The sequence below is a fragment of the Drosophila kikkawai genome, chromosome X (genome assembly GCF_030179895.1).
Source record: "Drosophila kikkawai strain 14028-0561.14 chromosome X, DkikHiC1v2, whole genome shotgun sequence".
NCBI lineage: Eukaryota > Metazoa > Arthropoda > Insecta > Diptera > Drosophilidae > Drosophila > Drosophila kikkawai.
The window spans coordinates 10718696-10738409 of NC_091733.1; the positions used below are offsets into that span (position 1 = coordinate 10718696).

Here is a 19714-nt window from a genome sequence, read left to right on the forward strand (position 1 = left end):
GAAGCTCTGTGGGGGAATTAAGAGCGCCGAGCGCCGTTCCCCAAGTGCGAGATAAGAAACCGAGGCGACCAAGTCTTCTAGCCCGTTCAGTTGTGAATCGCTCGCCGTCGACTACACAATGCTGGGCGTGAGCCTTCTCCTGGTCCTGGCGGCATTCGCCACCCTGCTGGTGTGGGATTACTTTTGGCGCAAGAGGCGTAACGATATGCTGCAGTATATGCCGGGTCCGCCGCCGCTCCCGCTGCTGGGCAATGTCCTCATGTATCGCGGTCTGGATGCCGAGCGTAAGTTCCCCGCTCCAGTTCTCTCCGAGATAGGCTGTTGCTTACCACCTGGTTATTATCTGTAGAAATCATGGACTTTGTGACCAAGAATCAGCGCAAATACGGACGGATTTACAAGGTGTGGGTTATCCACCAGCTGGCCGTGTTCTCCACCGATCCGCGGGACATTGAGGTGGTGCTGAGCAGCCAGCAGCACATCACCAAGAACAATCTGTACAAGCTGCTCCACGAGTGGCTGGGCGAGGGCCTGCTGATGAGCACGGGCAGGAAGTGGCATGGCCGCCGGAAGATCATCACGCCCACGTTCCACTTCAAGATTCTGGAGCAGTTTGTGGAGATCTTTGACCAGCAGAGCACTGTGATGGTCAAGCAGCTGCAGTCGCGGGCCGATGGCAAGACCGCCATCAATATCTTTCCGGTGGTGTGCCTCACGGCTCTGGACATCATTGCAGGTGAGCTCCTGGAGTTCCTCTTCCTTTATAGAGACTCATTTTTGGTTTTCCTGCGCCTAGAGACCGCCATGGGAACGAAGATCAATGCCCAGATGGATCCCAATCTGCCCTATGTGAAGGCTGTCAATGAGTGAGTGGGCTGCCGGTGGTGGGTTCTCTGCTCCTTAATAGCCCTTCATGGCTCCTCCCTTGCTACTTATGACAGAGTCACCAACATAATGATCACTCGGTTTATACACGCCTGGCAGCGGGTCAACTGGATATTCCGGCTGACCCAGCCATCGGTGGCAAAGCGCCAGGATGCGGCCATCAAGGTGATGCATGACTTCACCGAGAATATCATCCGACAAAGGCGTCAGGCCTTGGTCGACTCGCCGGATAAGGGACAGACGGAGGATCAGGTAGACGATCTGGGTCAGAAACGTCGCATGGCTCTGCTGGATGTCCTGCTCCAGTCCACCATCGACGGTGCTCCCTTGAGCGATGAGGATATCCGCGAGGAAGTAGACACCTTTATGTTCGAGGGTCACGACACCACCACATCGGCCATATCCTTCTGCCTGTACGAGATCTCCAGGCATCCGGAGGTGCAGCAGCGGCTGCAGCAGGAGCTACGTGAGGTACTGGGCGAGGATCGGGAGCGTTCGGTCACGCTGCGTGATCTGGGTGAGCTGAAGTACATGGAGAATGTGATCAAAGAGTCGCTGCGGCTGCATCCGCCGGTGCCGATGATCGGCCGCTGGTTTGCCGAGGATGTGGAGATACGTGAGTATCCCCCTTTCCAGGGGAAGATCTCTCTTTTAATTGATTTTGTTTTTATTTTTGATTTTTAGGCGGCAAGCGGATTCCAGCCGGCACCAACTTCACCTTGGGCATCTATGTCCTCCTGCGTGATCCTGAGTATTTTGAGTCGCCGGATGAGTTCCGTCCTGAGAGATTTGAGGCTGACATGCCGCAAGGTCATCCGTATGCCTACATACCCTTCTCTGCTGGTCCCAGGAACTGCATTGGCCAAAAGTTTGCCCTGCTAGAGATGAAGAGCACCATTGGCAAGCTGTTACGTCATTTCGAGCTGCTGCCCCTAGGCCCGGAGCCCAGGCACTCGATGAACATTGTCCTGCGCTCGGCCAATGGTGTCCACTTGGGCCTGAAGCCACGCACAGCCTGAGGAGCTGCCTTCGCCTGCAGCCCAGAAGCTGTGTTATTATGCATTATCTGTTTTTTATATAAGAATATAAATTCCAATGTTGTTTTTTAAGACATGACTTTGGTTTACTAACAGGAATGTGAGATTACCATAAAGGTAATTGAAGAGGTCCTTTGTTCTTTTGTTCATTTTCTGCGTGTTTTCAATAAGGATTTTAAGGGTATGATATGTATGATACTTTGCATTTTAGTATTATATTTGTATTTTATTTTTTATCATCTCTCTCTCTAACCCTAAGTCTACCTCTGCCCCACTCGATCTACCTCCCTCCCACTCGGGGGGGCGTTATCTATGTAGGTACTACGCCAAGAACCCATCACTGCCTGCAATTGTAGACACAAAACTGTTTTGTCAAAACAGCTGGTCCGAGCAGCTGTTTGGCTGACCGCCTCCCGCTCTGCTTGGTGCGCTCCATTCGCTGCATCTCGCTCTGGCCAAAGGCACCGCTTTCAAAACGCTTCGCTTATATAAACAAGCATCTAAAAATATAAAGATTATCGCTGTCTTGGCTGGTGGTGTTAGTGGTGCTCTAGATAAAGAAACTTAACCCCAAGTGGGTGCCTCCGTCAGGGCATTCCGGGTACATCCGGTGGCAGTGGCAACTCAACATGTTGGTGGCTCTGTTGGCTACGCTCCTAGTAGCTCGCTTAGTGGTCTGGCTGCTCCGACGGACGCTATGGGAGCTGCGCCATCCCCTGCGTGGCCTGGTGCCCTGTGTTTCCAGTATCCCACTGGTGGGATCCGCCTGGCAAATGCGTAGTTTTCAGCCGGACAGTGAGTGCTCCTCCGCATATTTATCAATGTAAATAATTATCTTGAGAGTGTCTTCCTCTAGATCTTCACGAGAAATTCGCCGAATATGTGCAGCGCTTTGGACGCAGCTTCATGGGCTGTGTCCTGGGCCATGTGGTGGTGATTACCGCGGAGCCGCGCCATGTGGACGCCCTCCTACACAGCCAACAGCAGCTGCGAAAGGCCACGTTGTACTATGCCCTGCGCGGCTGGCTGGGCAATGGCCTCCTCCTGAGCCATGGCGACCCGTGGCGGGCCATGCGCAAGATCATTACGCCTACGTTTCACTTCAGCATTCTGGAGCAGTTCGTTGAGGTCTTTGACAAGCAGAGCAGCCGGCTGGTGGAGCGTCTAAGCCCGCTGGCTTCGAATGGGGGCGAAGTCAACATTTATCCCTATGTGGGATTGGCGGCTCTGGACATTATCACCGAGACGGCCATGGGCGTTAGCGTGGACGCCCAAAGGGATGAGGACTCCGAAGTGGTTCAGGCTGTCAAAGAGTGGGTTGTGTTCTCTTCGGTACTTTTATTTCGTTTGCACTTATCAATCACCTCATTTTTATAGACTCACCAATGTCCTGGCCACGCGGTTCGTGAGGCCTCACCTCCTCTTTCCCCAGATCTTTCGCCTATGCTGGCCCGCCGGCTTGCGGAAGCAGAAGGAAGGTGTCCGCAGTCTGCACCAGTTCACCAACGAAATCATCGAGCAGCGCCGCCAGCAGCTGGCCAGGGAGGACCAGCAGGATCAGCACTACCTTCAGAATGTTCCTCAGAAGCGTCATGCCCTGCTGGACACCCTGTTGCGCGCCACTTTGGATGGACAACCGCTCACGGACAAGCAGATACGTGACGAAGTCAACACCTTCATCTTCGAGGGCCATGATACCAGCACCTCGGCGGTGTCCTTCTGCTTGTACTTGCTCTCTCGGCACGAGGAAGTCCAGCAAAAGCTGTTCGAGGAGCTGCGCGAGCACTATGGCCCTGGTTTGGGCCGGGGCGTGGTGTATACGGATTTCGCAGCTCTGACCTATCTAAACTGTGTGGTCAAGGAATCGCTGCGTCTGTTTCCCCCGATTCCAGCGGTGGCACGCTGTCTGGAAACGGATTTGGAAATAGGTAAGTGGGATTTGAAGACAAATGCACATTGCTTACGCATTTCGCTTTTCAATACAGAGGGCGGCCACATCCCCGCGGGCACCAATGTAGTGGTGCTTCTCTGGCAGCTGCTGCGCGACGAGTCTCTCTTTGCCGATCCCCTGCTTTTCCTGCCGGAACGGCATCTGGGCGATGAGGTGACCAGGCAGGGAGCCTACAGCTTTATACCCTTCTCCGCGGGCCCCAGGAACTGCATTGGCCAAAAGTTCGCCCTGCTGGAGATGAAAACCATGGTAATTAAGATGGTGCGGCACTACCAGCTCCTCCCCTTGGGTGCGCCGGTGGAGCCGTCCATTAAGATTGTGTTGCGATCGCGAAACGGGGTTAATTTGGGCCTGCGACCGCGGTCATATTGATACAATGTGATTTTAATATTTAAAGTTTGGTTTTGTAGTAGTGCAAATATTTAAATTTGATAATCGATAGTCGATAGATGTAAGCATCAGACAGATGGAACTAGTGATGAGCAGACTTGACTACTTTGCCGCCAGATTGGGCTTTATTTTTTTACCAAAGAATTGTTATTATTAAAATTAATAATATATACGGGACTAAGTAAATAACAAATTGATTTGACTAAGATTTCGAGAATTAAAGTCTTTGCTAATCCAATTCAGAAGCAGCGCAATAAGGCCTGTATATATACAAATCCAACTGATAGCTATTTATAAAGCTGCTAAAACCCTAATCTATGAACCAATCGAATCGAGTAACTAAACAACAAGAATGAATTTCATTCAGATTACATTCGTGCGTCACATTCCTATCAGAATCGAGAATCTATACACTTTATTACGACCATATAGGCAGTTTTAGCTTTTCTTAGTTTTTAGCTGCTTTTTCTTCGGTTGCGTCCGCTGTCGATAGGTTTCGTCTATCGGCAACTGTCATCGATGGAACTGTTGTGTGCAGCTTTTCTTCGTTTTCTTTGAGATCAGAGAAAACGAACGTTTCCCCCTTGGAAAATGTGTTTTCTGCGTTTTTTAGCCCAAGCCCGTGGTACGCTGGCCAGGGTAAGTATCACCCGCAACACCTGGATCCTTAGAGCAGGAGTGCCGCCTAAACCGAGCAGCACTAATACGGTTTCTCCATTCCCTGCAGCACCTGGCGGAGGCGTCGCCCGTTGCTTGGGCCGCTGTTCCTCCAGATTCCGGCCGGACCCTACACTTGGTGATGGGCAACGAGTCCTGCGACCTAGACTCGGCCGTATCGGCAGTCACTCTGGCCTTTGTCTACGCTCAAAGGCACTTGGAACACGACTATGTGCCCATCCTAAACATTCCACGTCGGGATTACCCCCTGAAGACAGAGGTTGGCCATATGTTCGGCCAATGTGGTATTGTCGAGTCCGAGCTGCTCTTTCGCGATGATCTACCCGGCAAAATGGCCCCGGATGTAAGTGTAATCCTGGTGGATCACCATGTCAGCCCGCTGGCACCCAATGTAGCGGAGATTCTGGATCACAGGCCTCTGGATGAGAGCAGTCCGTCCCTTCAGCTGCTGCCCGCCAGCTGTGAGCGCAGCATTGATGCGTCAGTCGGTTCCTGCGCCACCTTGGTGGCCGAGCGTTATCTGGCCGAGGAGCATCCCCGCTCCGTGGCTGTGGCTCGGCTGCTGCACGCCACCATCGTTCTGGACACCATTAACTTTGCCCCGGCGGCCAAGCGGTTCGGGCCCAAGGATCAGGCCATGGTAGAGCAGCTGGAGAAGGAGTTGAATCGCCAGGCAACTCAAAGAACAGTACTTTTCGATGAGCTGGTGGCCGCCAGGGCGGATATTAGCAGCCTTACGCTCACCGAGGTGCTGCGCAAGGATATGAAGACCCTGCACACCGATCGCCAGGTGGTTCCCATGGCCGGCATGCCCATCCTTGTCCGGGATTTTGTGGCCAAAAGTGGCGCCGAGAAGGCAGTACGGGAGTTTGCCGCTGGCAGTAATCTCCTTGTGATACTGGGCATGTGGGTAGCGCCCGCCGATGGTCAAGTGCAACGCGACGTTGGCCTGATCTCTCTCAACGGCCAGAGTCAGTTGGTGGAGCGCGTCCGGCTGGCCCTCGTCGAGTCCACTGATCCCAAGCTGGAGCTGCAGCCCCATGAGCCGGACACGCCTCGCTTTATGGGAGGGTGCTTTCTACGCCAGCACAATGTCCAGGCCACCAGGAAGCACATACTGCCCGTTGTGAAGCGAGCGCTGCTGGAATGGGAGTCGGAGCATGGCTGCGACTCCGATGATGTATACTTTTTCAAGGAGAAGCCGCAGCTGGGACTCTCCTAGGCCGAAGACAAGACTTAGCTAGAATTGTAGTCCAAAAACCGTTTTAATGTTATCCAAGTTTACGCCAGAAATGAGTGGAAGAAACCTAGCATTTAAGTTGTTCGAATTCGGACAGGAAATTAGAATCTAGACCAGTGGTCGCTGCGTCCTTATTACGCTCTTTGGCATTGATCTCTCTCGACCAGGAGGCGAAAGGTGGCATTGGATATCAGTATTCAACAAAGGGGATTACATGGCTGTTGCTTTGGGTACAATTTGGGTTTGGTGTACTCCAAGGACTACCCAGGAATAGGGCCGACACTCGTTTAGTTTCCTAGTTGTTTATGTGGATTAAGTGAATATGTACAGGGCATACCACGCAGGGGTAAAAGTAAAAAAAAAACGCAAAGAGAAGTGTTGTATAAATAAACAAACTATAACTGAGGTTCGGCTTCCCCGGCTGCTCCATCCTCATCATCGCCCATTCCGTCGTCCGCGCACTCCAGTGTCATGTCATCCAGCATCTCCTCCAGCGTGATCTGTGGCACCTCACCGCCGGCAGCCTGGCCATCGATGGGTATCGTCTTGTTGCTATCTCGGTAGATGTTGATCTGCCCACGGAGATCCTCGTTCTCCTCGAGATCATCGAGGAACTCGTGGTAATCGTGCTTGCTGCGCTCGTCAGTGGCCTCGGCCGCCAAGTGCTTGATCTTCCACACGCGCTGGCTGAGCCGGGTCTGGCGATCGTAGTGTTTACGCACCAGGATCACGTCTGGTATTAGCTCCGGCGACAGCTTGTCGAACTCGGGATCGTTGATGTTCGCCTCGCCAGTGTTGTAGCCCATCACGGAGTCGCCCACCTTGAGCAAGTGGCCCAGGTGGGAGCGCGTGTGAATGGGATTATCGTTGATGCCTAGCTCCGAGGCGCGAACTACCCAAATGTCGCAGAGGGCGTGCTTGAAGGATACCTGTCCCTGGCCGGGGTACGACTTGCGATCCTTCTCCATGATCACGTCAATGTCCATGACCACGTACTCCACCAGCTGTTTGGGGTTGCAGATAGCCTCGAAGGGAGCTCTGCCGGCAATGAAGAAAAGTTAGTAAAGCGATTAAGCAAATACAAAAAAAAAATCGAATTCTTACCTGAAGTACACCTGGGAGGTGAGCTCGGCAATTTGCGCCGTCAGGGGATCGATCAGGTGGATACTGCTGGACACACGGTTAACCAGGCACAGGGGCGAGAGATTGCCCAGCTGGTGGCGCAGCTTCTTGGACAGGCACACGGCGCTATCCTTGGAAACGGGCGCTATTTCCACCGACCAGTTGTATTTGTAGTTGTAGTTGTTGCTGTGGATATCGTGCGAGATAAGACGCTTCGAGGTGGTCACCTTGCCGGGCACCATGGTCTGCAGAAAGTCCACCATGCGCCTGGCATGATTCTCATTGGCATAGTAAAAATCCAGGCCGCCATGCTCCGGCTTGATGCCCAGCGTGTGCTCGTGCGCCTTGTGCTTGAGGATCAGCTGCTCCAGATAGTAGAAGGTCTTCTTGTTGTCCGCACGCTGGCGCACCTGCACCAAGCAGCGCCAGAAGTCCTTGGCCTCGGTGCGATGACAATCATTGCACATCTGATTCTGCACCGTGAACTCCACCACGAAGACCTGCTGCAAGACAGTGCCGCCAGTGATTTCGCCGTGCACTGTCAGCTTCACCTTGATGCGCTTCGAGTGCTGCTCTGTCCATATAAAGCCCGCATCGACCAGCTTTACGTCCTTCAGGCCCTTCAGCTTCTTAAGGCAAACGGCCAGGAGCTCACGGGACTCCAGGGAGGCCTGGATCCACTCGTTCGGCGGCTGTAGGTAGCGCTCGCAGTTGCGGCAGAAGTGCAGCACCGCCTGCTTGGGTATGTTCTCCGTAATGTCGACATGGTTGCGCAGACAAGTGACGCACATGTTGGCCGGATTCGGCTGGATGGCCACTCCGCACTCGCAGCACAGGATCATGGCGTTCGAGGCGCCCTTGCTGTCGGCGGCGCCCAGCGGGCTAACGCCAGTGTAGTCGTGATCCATTCGTAGTCCCGCAATGCAAATCCTTCACAGATCTCTGCAGTTAAGCTATTTCACAATGGCGTTGTAGACGAACTTTCAATACGGGAATGTAAACACGTGCGGGCCCTAGGGATGGAAAGTGAGTGAAAGCTTATCGATAGTCGCTGGTGTTGTGCGGAGAAATTAATCGCTGCCGGCGAAGTACCAAAACTGGCCACGGTCCGGTTGTAAACTAAAAGCTTTTCAAAATAAAATCCGTTGTTTTCCTAATCCTAGTAGGCTTGTTTTTAAATCCCACTTTCATATTCCAGCTATTTTGGCTTTTTCCACTGTCTCTGCCATTACCTATCGATTGCTGTCAGCGCCCCATATATCGATACGATACACACACTCCCCTTGGGCCACCTCTAGCCCACAACAGACATTTCTTAAGAGGTACGGATCTAGGGATTCGATTTGGATTGCGCCATGCAGAAGAAGCCCATCAACGCCAACTCCCTGCTGGACAAGCTGCATCGCGGCGCCGTCTACGCCTGCATCGGGGTGACCCTCTACGGCACCTACGTGCTGGGTATGCGCTACTACCACTACTACACAGTCATCCGGCCGGAGAAGCAGCAGGCAGAGCTGAAGCTGCTGGACGAGGGGGCCCACGACAAGGCCAAGGAGCTGAAGTACTAGCCGGGCCCCACCACCTCCTCTTCCACTTGGTTAATTTGTTAAATGTCTGTTAAGCGCAATAAATTGTAAGGAAATGTTAGCATTTTCAGCTGAAAAGGCCAAGAGCTCTGGCTTGTTGTTGTGTAATCGAACGGATCCCCATCCATGCCCGGCGGGACTCGGAGATTCCAGATCTGACCCTGGCTGGGCCCTGGCCCCTGGCCCCCCTCCTCAACAATGCGCCATTAACCAGCTGGGCCGTAAATCAACTCGCCACAATGGGGAATCAATCAAATCAATCGAACGACCCAGACTAGAATTAGCCAAGAATTATAATTTAGCTGGCAATCAAAAATGTTGTCATCTCCGTCAACGGAGCCGGAGATCGTGACCAGACCGGAGCCCAGATCCGATGGCTTCCGCTTGCCCAACTCGCCTCGCGTGCATTCACCTCGTCCATCGCCCCATTCAATGCTCAAGATATTAATATTAAAGCGATGCCAAAACAATTGCAGCTGCTCGGGATGGGGGGCTGGGTGAAGACAATGGCTGGCGGCGGTGCCACCCACTTTGGGCAAGCTATGTAGCTGAGACGTCGCGACGTTGCTTGTGAAAATGCGCTTGCCATGCTTCATTCAACAATGTGGCCGCCGGCGTTGCTTCATTGATGACTCCGCGCTTGGAAAATCGGAAAAATCACAAACGGAAATTGCCATTCGCAATTTGCAATTGCCACTGCGGTCAAGGTCGTCCTTCGTTGGGTGCATTGGTATCCTATCCAGCACATAGACGGAAATGATCGGCAAGAGGACTATGATGTGTCGTCCCGAACACCGGTTACCTGATACATCTAAAATCTTAATTTGATTAAACATTATATTAAAATTTTTTTTAAAGTAAGTAATTCCAAACTTTTAGCCTCGGGAAATAGTTAGGTTTGTTTCGTTTTTTGTTATAAATATAGCGTATTTATTAATTTATACATTATAATAATACATAATAGTTAGGGTTCAAATATATATATATATATATACATATATGTATGTTTATATACATATACATCTGAATTTGATTAAATATTGTTAAAATCAGGGACCGTAATCATTATAAGTGAAAAAATAAAAATCAATGTTAAATGATTATCTATTGATTTCAATATATTCTGCTTACTATTAATAATTCTGATTTTATATTTATTTAATCGGTCAAGGAATAATAATAATTATTATTTTTATTATTATTATTATTTAAAAAAAATAATTATTTAATTATTTTTAATTATTTAATTATTTTTTTCGCTCCAAAATTAAATAAATATATAAAAATCAAAAATTTATAATTAAAATTGTATTTAATATTTAATTAAAAATTAATATTAATTAAATAATATTATAATAATATAATATAAAAATCCAGATTTGATTCGTTTTTTTATCTGGATTTTCCAAGTGTATGATATTTTTGTTTAAAAAAAATGTATAATCATTATTTACGATCCCTGATTAAAATCTATAATTAATGTGGAAATTTTTTATTTACCAATAAAATTATTTACAAATAAAATAATTTAACTACATCATATTATTTTATATTTCCTTTACAACTAAAATATTATTAATTGTATTAAATTGAACCCTTTGATATAATTAAAATGATTTTATTTGTAAATACAAAATTACCAATATTTACACATATACTACTATATTCCAGCGAGCATACATACCTCCATACCCATCATACCGCCCGAGGCGTCATCGCTGAAATCGTGCTCCTCGGATGTTCTTTCGATAAGAGCGTGCATTGGAAATGATCTGGCAGAGATCTGGCTGGCAGCTTAATTAAGAATGCTGCAAAACGTGCCAATCGTTCATAATTTGTAAATAATGGAGTTCCCACGGGGCTTCTGGCATTTTAATTTGGACCCAGGCCAGGCCAGTCCAGGCCAGGCCAGCTTCTGGGCAAGCTTAGGTAATGTCCCAACCCACAGCAGCATCCAGTGTAATCCATCTGGCGGAGCAAGTGAAAGTGTTATACGATATTCGCTGGTGATTGTGGAACCCATCGCAGAGCAGCTTATGTTGCATTGTGGAACGAATATCTGCTCCACTTTTCCGATTTCCCAATGAGCCTGGGATCTTAGAATTTTGACTTGGACTGGCAATTATAAGCGATATCGTTAGTTTCCACGCCCACTCCGCCGGATGAGCGGATGACCTTTTGGCTTGCAGCATAAACAATATTCGATTTCAAGTCCTCAACCCGTCCGTCATGCATTCAATTCAGCTGCAACAATCGCTGCTGCTGCTGCTGCTGCTGTTGTTGTCGGTTTGCATAATTGCTAACTGTAGCAGCACAATACCCCAGCTCTCGACTCAACCCAGCAGCCGCCATCCCAACAATACCAGCATTAGCCAGCATTACCCAGCGGGGCGAGCTCCATGCCGGGTGGCTATAAAAGCGACGGGGCCACTGGCAGCCATCAACAAACCTCGCCCGGCGCCCAGCTCGTTAGCCAGCACATCCAGCAGCAGCATCTCCGACGCAAAAGCCCTTCGCAGCAGCATGAAGTTCTTGGTAAGCAGCAGTGGCAGCAGCAGGAAGCAGCACAAAGGATTAAGTGCAGACAGGCGAAAGACGTCAAAGGGAGGCTGTCAGAGCGGTACCAAAACGAGGCTTATTGATTCAATTCAAAATTCAATTACAGTGAATTAATAATTTTTTTTTATGAATCGGTGTTAAATTTAAACTAAAACAAAGCAGCCTAAAAGGACAAAGGACTTTCTTGTATGAAAAGAGTGATTTTTTTTAAACAAAAAGTGAATTAAGCAAGCAGATTTTTTTTGAGTTTAATATAACACAAAAAAATCGTTATAAATTGTGTGAAAAGTGATTTTTTTTTTTTAAAGAAAATTAAGTAAACAAGCATAAATTGTTTTATTTTATTATTTTTATTTCATTTTTTTTATATAATATATAAAAAATATCAGTTAATATGAAAATAGGAGATATTGATCGTTCTAAATCGTGTGTTTTTTTAAAGAAAATTAAGTAAACAAGCTAAAAATTTAAGTTTTATTTTTTTATTATTATTATTATTGAACAAGCTGATGTTTTTTTTTTTTTTAATGACTTAAAATATATGTATATTTGTTAATATGAAAATATGATTAAATTCAGTGCTTATTTTAATGCCTTCAAACCCCTAAAAGAATACGAAACAATAATATTTAAAGCAATGTCCAGCTTTCAAAAATAATTTAAAATAATAATTGTAAATGGAAAAATCAAAAATCATAATTAATTCAGCTTTAAAAAATAATTTAAAATAATAATTTTAATTGTAAAAATCAAAAATCATAATTAATTTTGTTTATTAATTATCCCTAAAATCAATTTTTAGTTTTCAAAATTGATTTAAAATATTAATTGTTATGATAAAAATCAGAAAAATCCTAATTAATTTAATTAATTCTTTTCCGTGGCAGTGCATATTCATGATCCTGGCCCTCGGCCTCGTAATGGGCACCTGGGCAGCCGTTTCGGAGCCCGAATCGACGGATGCCGTGGAGCCGCAGCAGCAGGAGATTGGCCCCGTTGACGAGAAGAAGACGGAGAAGCGCGGTATTTATGGTTTTGGCTATGGCCATGGCGGCTACGGTGGATACGGTGGCTATGGTGGCTATGGACATGGTCACTATGGCGGCTATCCTTACTACGGCGGTGGCTTTGGATACGTGCCCTACTACGGCGGACATCATGGCTACTATCCGTATCATCACGGGCACTACGGCTTCTACTAGGGACAGCAACTCTCGCGAATCATCTTATACTCAGTTTTTTTTTCGACCGATTCACCTTCCTCGCTGCCCTGACATGCCTATATGTATATTTTTTTTCGTGAACCATTATAATTCCACCTTAAAATAAAGTACATGCCCTGAGAATAGCTTAAACATTAGCCTTTTTCTGACACTGACACAACCATTGAATATCAAATATATCAATATCTTTACGATCTAGTTTAACTGAATCCTGGATCTGAATCTGTTTTATTCAAATAAATTTAATAAGGAGGAGCTAACAGCTTGTAACTAATTTGTCTTAAGATCTTTTTACGTTTCAATAACGTGTATCTGTGTATATTGCAAATTATTAACCAAATTATATTATTATAAATAGATAATTTTACTAATAAAGCAAAACGGATATGAAAATCAAGGTGTCCAAGAGAAAGTTAATATTGATTGATTAATCAGTCCCTTGTATTATGGTTTTTTATGTAATGCTGGGAATGTAAAAAGCGATTCTTAATGCTCGAATTGCAAACTGCAAGGGTGTATAAGCTTCGGTATGCCGAGGTTAGCTTCCTTTCTTGTTTTGTATACTATTTATTATAGATTTTTGCCGGGGTTTCCTTAAATATTCTGTATTTTCTTTTAAAGAAATTTAATGAATTTTAATTCGTTTTAGTTTTCTAAAAGGTTTCTTAATGGGCCTCCTTTAGTCTTCTAGAGAATACCTGAGTTTTTTTACCCAAATAAAAATAATCACAGGACCTATCGATATATTTGGTCGTCCTACCTGTTGGTTGGGCTTTACCTAGTATTTTTTTTCTCATAGGTTAGGCAACTCTCTTTTGAATAACTGTTTCACCACGAAGCTCGCTCTTTTCCTCTCTGCACGAGTTTTTGAGTCCAGGAAAAATTAAAAATTGTACAAAAAAATGCTAAAACGCGACCTGCAGAGCATCACACTCAAGTTGTCCGATCTCAAGGAGTACGAGGTGGCTCGCCTGAAGAACAAGTACAAGCCGCCACATCCCCGATTGTCCCAGGAGGTCATCCTCAGCGACGATCCCTCCACCTCGGGCACGGCAACCAGCTGCAGCTGCCCATCGGGATCAGGTACGGCCTCGGGTTCGGGCTCAGGATCTGGATCTGGATCTGGCTCTGGATCAGCATCGGTATCGGGATCGGGCACTCGATCGGAGACACCTTCCTCCGCATCGTATACCACTTCCACCACCCCGACGCCGGCTACCCAGGAAGAGCTACTCGATCGAATGGGCAGACCCTCGTCGGCCGTTACGGCCACCACCACGACCACGGGCACCACAGGCTCCGGATCCACTGACGATGTAAGCGTGGCCGCTGTGGTCGATGATACGGACACCATTGATGAGATAAGCGACGACAACTGGGTGGATCTGAATGCGGACACCAACGATACGAATGATACGCTGGACACCCTCGACACCAACGAGGAGGATGGCGCTAGGGGAGGCATCTAGAGGCGAGGAAACTTGTCCACATAACACACGCGGCTGCAGCTGAAGCGTGCTCCATATTTTATTTAAATATTTCTATTTCAATTTATTATATTCCATTTTCATCACATATTTTGTATACGTAACCCAAAGTATATTATAACCACACTGCATGCTCAACTTCTTTGTGGGGTTTTCTTTACTTTTAATTATTTCAGAAATTAAAAATACCCTCAAAGTCGCTTTCACAAGCCAAGATCCCTTCTAAGTAGTAAATCCTTGTGGAAAAGCAAACTATAATTAATGGGAACCCCTTAAGTCGTTCTAATTGGAAGCAACTCATCTCCTTACCCCCGAAATCGAACTTAATTGGCTGGAAATGAATGCGTCTAATTGGTAGACACTTGATGCCAAACCGCATTCAGCTGCAAATCCAGGATTTGATATCAACTGCAAGCTCAACAGGTTGGTCCATGTGCCCGGCAACAAGTGGGCATCCAGCTGTGGAGCCGCTTAACTCACCGAAAAAAAAAAACCGAGAGTGGGGGCTTGAGTAATACCCAACATATGTGGACAGGCTTACTTACCTGTGTGAGTGAGCTCATGTAATCCCGATTTCAAGGACTGCTGCAACGTGATTGAACTAGACCCGTGCGATGACACTTGTTGGGGTTGGAGGAAGGTTGGAAAAGCCGGGAAAACTCTATAAAAAGCTTGCTGGGAAAAGCTGCAAAGCTCAGGGCCATCGGCGCTGCATTTGAAAACTGTCTGTGGAAAGCTCAGAGGCCGGAACAGGCTCAAAAAAACAGCCTGGCATTCATTCGGCCACCGCGTCCAATCCTGGGCCCGTCTGCTCTTCCGTCTTCCGTGATCCGAGGCGGGGCCGGGTGCGCCGCTTCCGGCCCTTTCGCGGTGACCAATTAATTACGTGACCGAATTCGATTTTGTTTTTTTGTTGCCTTTCGGCGGTGGCCATTAAGTAGCTGGTCCCGTATCCTTATCCACACACTTCCGCCTCTGCTGTGTCCGTGACCCCCAAGGATCGATCCACGCCGGGCCCCATCACGTGCCACGTGTCGCCGTCGCCGGGAAAGTGCAAGGATAAGGTATGTATGTATGTAATGATGCCCCCCAGGTACATACATCCATTATGTTGTTTAGTTTTATTTATTTTTGTATACTATTTATTATACATTTTGGCCGGGTTTTCCTTTTGATTTTCCCCAAGGTAAAATTATATTTAAATATTTTGTAAATTCTTTTAACGAAATCCATAGAATTTTACTTTGTTTTAAGTTGCCTAAAAGGTTTTAGATTTCCTCCCAAAATGCATTTCTTTTTCGTTTGGCCACTTGGGTATATCATCGCATCATGACCCCTGTGACCCAACTAGTTATTAATAAGCCAACTTTTTCCATCACTGCAACACACACACACACACACACACACACACAAGCTTACAGGTGAGTGAGTGGAACGTGATGCCGCGGGGCAACTCGGGTGCATTGATATAACCACCTGTCACACACACACAAAAGCGACACGTGCGGCGCATCAAGGGGGGGCAGGGGGATAGGCAGGATATTTCGTGGGAAAGGAGCCTGTTTGAGGGGAGGAGGAAAAGGGAGTGAAGGAGCAAAGTTGTAGTGGCAGTGAAAGTGAAAGTACAGTGACAACCCAGAACCCTCCTTCGCTGCCTTTGATCGCTCTCAATTTGCATAAATAAATATATATACAAAAAAATATACTATATATATGTATATATAATATAGTATATACATATATATATATAAACCTTACTGCACCAATGTTTTGACTGTAAACTCTGCTGTTTTCACTCGAGCGCGCATGCCTTTCATTAGCTTCTGTGCATAATTATGGCCAACACACATGGGACCGGCACAGTTGTGGTCGCCTTATTAGCACAAATCCTTTGGGGTTAAGTGACATTTTTTGTTGTTAATTAAATTGTTTTTAATTAGTGTATTAACCCTGCGAAATTAAACTGGTAAACAATAAAGTGGAATATATGAAATAAGCTTTAATTATTTCGTTTTAGAGGCAATTAAGGTGATTTTAATTAGTTTAAATCTTTGAGAATAATTTATATTTTTGGATTACATTTTTATATAGATTATATTGTTATTTTATATATTTTACTGGATGTAGATATACAAGTTATTCTTTGATTACCCAGAATACTTCTGTTCTTTAAATTATTTTTAATATAAAATAAGCTTTACTTAATTTAGGCAATTAAGGCGCTTTAAATGCGTTCGAATCTTTGAGAATAATATTACTTATGGAATATATATATATATTTATTTTAAATATATATACTATATATTAATCGAAGTAAAAGTTTCTCTTTGATGACCGAGATAACTTATTTTCCTTTACAAAAATATTAAAAATATATTTTAAATTTTCAAAGAACCCATCGTCTTGACCTTAACTGTTAATGCAGGTTCTTATGGGCTCAGAGTGAATGCAACATTGCATGCTTGTCTGTGTGTGTGCCTGTGCATATCTGATTGTGGCAACTGTAAGGTGGCCTGGAGGAGGCACTCAACAGGTGCCGGCACAGAACGGGCACCGCCCCATCGGATCAACTTGGGTAGCCCCCACGCCCGGCATGCAAAATTAATGCGGAGCCAAGCTGGGCGGACGAAGGACGAGTGCATGTTAAATAGATGGCGGCGTACAGTGCAAACTAGACATGAATCCCTGGCCTTTGGCCCTGGCCGGGACGAGCACGAAACCCGGCCAATCCATGTCCTCCATCTCCCCCAGACTTTGGCCAGACTTCTGTCTTTCGCGGCCTTTGCATTGCACTTGGCATTTCGTTTTTTTAGTCGGTCGGCCTGGAAAATGGCAATGCGGCATGCTTTTCGTGTTGTGCTTGAGGAAAAGCGGAAAAGCGGAAAAGCGGAAACGTGAAAAGCAAAATGGCAGCGCCGCTCTGCAGATAGTCTCGCCTTTTGTTGTTGCAGACAATTTGCCACTGATTGCCGAATGTCAATCCCGTTTTGTCAGCTAATTTGCATTCATATTCGAGTTGGCACATTATGCCATTTCGCTGTTCGCCGTTCAGCGCTTTCCCTGGCAGCTCAATTTTCCGGCTTTTCGCCTGCCTGACGTTGACGCGGAATGAGGACTCCAACTCCAACTTGGCCTCCGTCAGCTGCAATTAAATCAATAGTTGCTGCCTGCTCAGCGGAGCCTAGCATCGTTCCTGAAACTGAATAAGTGCCGCGTTATTAAAAATTGTCAGGAAAAATAGTTTGGAACTAAAAAAACATACACTTTTAGGAAATTTTAGGGTAAGTTTTCTAAAACTAGATCACATACAATTCTCTCTCAAGACCGAAACATTGAAACTAATATTTTCAGGACACTTTCTTTTAAACTCAGCTAAATACTCACCGATTTCTAAGGCATTCCTGATATGTTAACTATATTAATTAATTATATATGTACAAGCTGTAGTGACCGAAATATTCCACAAAATATGCACTGAACGATCAATTCAAGCGGGAATCCGAGTTCCGTTTCGATTTGGTAAAGGCAAGTGAATGCACCTATTAACGTCCAATAAATCTAAAGGTGCTTGACACCGATAAGAAACGATCGCCTCCAGCTCCCGCTCAGGGGTGATTGTCCCGTCCAGGAAAATATCTAATGCCGGCCAATGAAATGGAATTTGTACACAACTCCCTCCCAAAAAAAACAGTGAGATTTGGTGGGAAAATGGGCTCTGATTTAATAGGGAATTGCCAGTGAATCAGTGTATTCCATGTTGAGTTTCCAGTAGATTCCAGCGATCTTTGGCTGCTGGACTAACCTCCAACGGGTATTTAACAACAAAACAACATGAAAACAGCAAATCAGCAGCCAGTTGCAATCTAAGGAGTAAAAATAGCGTGTTGTGGTTAAAAATAGTCGGGAAAAACAAAACGAAAACAAAACTAACCTGAGCTCAGTTGCGGATTCTCAAGAGGCGTCTCAAAGTGCGCAAAAAAATATTGTCAATGCTTTTGTAAGGAATTCTTCCGAAAGCCAAACGATGTACAGTATATGTGGACAAGAGTCCAAACATTACCCAAACAAGCATTGAGGAGAGCCTAGGCCAAGGGTTCCTCTTTAACCGGTCTGCATCATATTGTGTTCCCTGGGTTACCATCAGACCCCCATGGATATTATAGTACACCTCAACTAAGCCCTCTTCTACCAAATCAGCGTAAAAGCTGATTGGGGGCTCTTCCTTTTCCAGTAATGGTAGTGACATTAAAATAATATAAACTTGTAAAAATATATTAAAGAAAATGTACAACTGCCAGCACTTGACACTAAAAGCAAGGCAAGAATGGATGCCACCTTAGTTTGAGGGATACTCAAAGGCCTCTGGATAATAATTATCCCTGGGTGAGTAAGCTGTGGATTCTAAGTCACTTCAAATTATATTGAATCTATCATTTAAAAGAATTGTTAAATTAAATAATTTTTCTTATATAATATAACTATCAAGGATCCTGTTTGGGCGCCACTTCGCTCCTTGCAACTGCCAGCAGAGCATGGAGTGTCGCTCCATTTCCACTGGACAGCTGCGGCTCTAACTCCGGCCTGGAGTCCACTGTCTTATCAGGGGAGCAAATGGGGCTTGGCATGGCCACCCTCGGACTCTCCATGCGGAATTGATTCCCATTTGCCGTTCCCCGTTCCTGTTCCCATTTGAAATCCCATTACCCCTGGCGACGAGTGTTATCAATGGCCTGGCATAATCGATTATCAGTATTGTCGCATTACGACAATCATAAATGGTCGGCGGGGCAGAGGGACGCGGAAAGGGGTCTGAGCGCATATAGAGGATCACGGGTTGGGTGGCTTTGCTCAACCAATTCATCTTGGGTGGGGGCCAGGCCAACCTGTGACCGATCAGTCTTGGGGTCCGTTGTATATTTATAGCACTAAACTAAACCCATTTCACAGGGCGGCCCACTATTTGCTTAGCTAATTATGCGATCAGTGCGATCGAATCTCTCATGCTGATCATCGATGGCCTATGTGTGACTAACAGAGCTTTGCTGGCATAGAGGGAAAGTTGGGTAGTCCCGCTCCACTTACCATTTGGCATGGCATTGTATAGAGTATCAGGCATTCGTCGTTGGAGGTGTGACGAGGCTTGTCTTATCGATGACCTTCAGTTCTCACTACTTTCGGAGTGAAGTTGCAATTGACAAGGCGTGTTCTTTCTTCTTACCGTTTTATGGGCTCAATTGCAATAAAACTGCTAAAAACTAAATTGGATCATAAAAAATAATCCTGCAATGTGAGTTTAGATGGAATTTTTGCCTGCTATCTGTGGGTTTTTAAAAAATCTAAGAAAGCATTTAAATTTTAAAGTAAAATTTATTTATGAATATTTCCAATGTTCAAGTAATATCTTTATATTTATAAAACATTTGAAATCTAATATAAAATATAGTACAACTTTTTTTGGAGAGAGGGTATCACACTGTCTACCTCATTGGCCTATATAATGTTTTGTTATGATTTGTATTATTCTTTTTATGACCATTGTGATTTCGTTTTACGCAC

At 45.9% G+C, this 19714-nt stretch overlaps 6 protein-coding genes across 6 annotated transcripts; 5 read left to right on the forward strand and 1 right to left on the reverse strand.

The window, feature by feature from the left end:
• The first annotated feature begins 118 nt into the window (after window positions 1–118).
• Window positions 119–4508, forward strand: LOC108083341 (uncharacterized). Its single transcript, XM_017179085.3, has 9 exons — window positions 119–284; window positions 350–736; window positions 797–866; window positions 942–1501; window positions 1570–1898; window positions 2477–2717; window positions 2779–3235; window positions 3300–3850; window positions 3908–4508. The coding sequence occupies exons 1-9, from the start codon at window positions 119–121 to the stop codon at window positions 4243–4245; spliced, it is 3099 nt and encodes a 1032-aa protein (XP_017034574.1). The 3' UTR covers window positions 4246–4508.
• A 134-nt stretch (window positions 4509–4642) lies between these two features.
• pn (exopolyphosphatase prune) lies at window positions 4643–6587 on the forward strand. The gene is made up of 2 exons (XM_017179185.2): window positions 4643–4902; window positions 4991–6587. Exons 1-2 carry the CDS (start codon window positions 4855–4857, stop codon window positions 6161–6163), a joined length of 1221 nt encoding a protein of 406 aa, XP_017034674.1. The 5' UTR covers window positions 4643–4854; the 3' UTR covers window positions 6164–6587.
• Nmd3 (60S ribosomal export protein NMD3) lies at window positions 6468–8335 on the reverse strand. The gene is made up of 2 exons (XM_017179184.2): window positions 7286–8335; window positions 6468–7219 (listed from the first exon to the last, which is right to left on the reverse strand). The coding sequence occupies exons 1-2, from the start codon at window positions 8209–8211 to the stop codon at window positions 6577–6579; spliced, it is 1569 nt and encodes a 522-aa protein (XP_017034673.1). The 5' UTR covers window positions 8212–8335; the 3' UTR covers window positions 6468–6576.
• Window positions 8336–8520: 185 nt separating this feature from the next.
• On the forward strand, window positions 8521–8973 carry LOC108083369 (uncharacterized). Its single transcript, XM_017179113.3, has one exon. The coding sequence runs from the start codon at window positions 8659–8661 to the stop codon at window positions 8869–8871; it is 213 nt and encodes a 70-aa protein (XP_017034602.1). The 5' UTR covers window positions 8521–8658; the 3' UTR covers window positions 8872–8973.
• A 2376-nt stretch (window positions 8974–11349) lies between these two features.
• On the forward strand, window positions 11350–12934 carry LOC108083392 (glycine-rich protein 3). The gene is made up of 2 exons (XM_017179143.3): window positions 11350–11424; window positions 12336–12934. The coding sequence occupies exons 1-2, from the start codon at window positions 11413–11415 to the stop codon at window positions 12648–12650; spliced, it is 327 nt and encodes a 108-aa protein (XP_017034632.1). The 5' UTR covers window positions 11350–11412; the 3' UTR covers window positions 12651–12934.
• A 545-nt stretch (window positions 12935–13479) lies between these two features.
• LOC108083368 (period circadian protein) lies at window positions 13480–14300 on the forward strand. The gene has a single exon (XM_017179112.3). It carries the CDS (start codon window positions 13574–13576, stop codon window positions 14138–14140), a length of 567 nt encoding a protein of 188 aa, XP_017034601.1. The 5' UTR covers window positions 13480–13573; the 3' UTR covers window positions 14141–14300.
• Window positions 14301–19714: the final 5414 nt, after the last annotated feature.

Excerpts from the sequence above, each read along its gene's own strand:
- LOC108083369 (XM_017179113.3), top strand. The coding sequence starts at position 8,659 with ATGCAGAAGAAGCCCATCAACGCCAACTCCCTGCTGGACAAGCTGCAT.
- Nmd3 (XM_017179184.2), bottom strand. The coding sequence starts at position 8,211 with ATGGATCACGACTACACTGGCGTTAGCCCGCTGGGCGCCGCCGACAGC. Across the intron at positions 7,220-7,285 it reads ACCTCCCAGGTGTACTTCAG|AGCTCCCTTCGAGGCTATCT; the intron begins GTAAGAATTCGA and ends CATTGCCGGCAG.
- LOC108083341 (XM_017179085.3), top strand. The coding sequence starts at position 119 with ATGCTGGGCGTGAGCCTTCTCCTGGTCCTGGCGGCATTCGCCACCCTG. Across the intron at positions 1,502-1,569 it reads TGCCGAGGATGTGGAGATAC|GCGGCAAGCGGATTCCAGCC; the intron begins GTGAGTATCCCC and ends TTTGATTTTTAG. Across the intron at positions 3,236-3,299 it reads GTGGTTCAGGCTGTCAAAGA|ACTCACCAATGTCCTGGCCA; the intron begins GTGGGTTGTGTT and ends TCATTTTTATAG.
- LOC108083368 (XM_017179112.3), top strand. The coding sequence starts at position 13,574 with ATGCTAAAACGCGACCTGCAGAGCATCACACTCAAGTTGTCCGATCTC.
- pn (XM_017179185.2), top strand. The coding sequence starts at position 4,855 with ATGTGTTTTCTGCGTTTTTTAGCCCAAGCCCGTGGTACGCTGGCCAGG. Across the intron at positions 4,903-4,990 it reads CCCGTGGTACGCTGGCCAGG|CACCTGGCGGAGGCGTCGCC; the intron begins GTAAGTATCACC and ends CATTCCCTGCAG.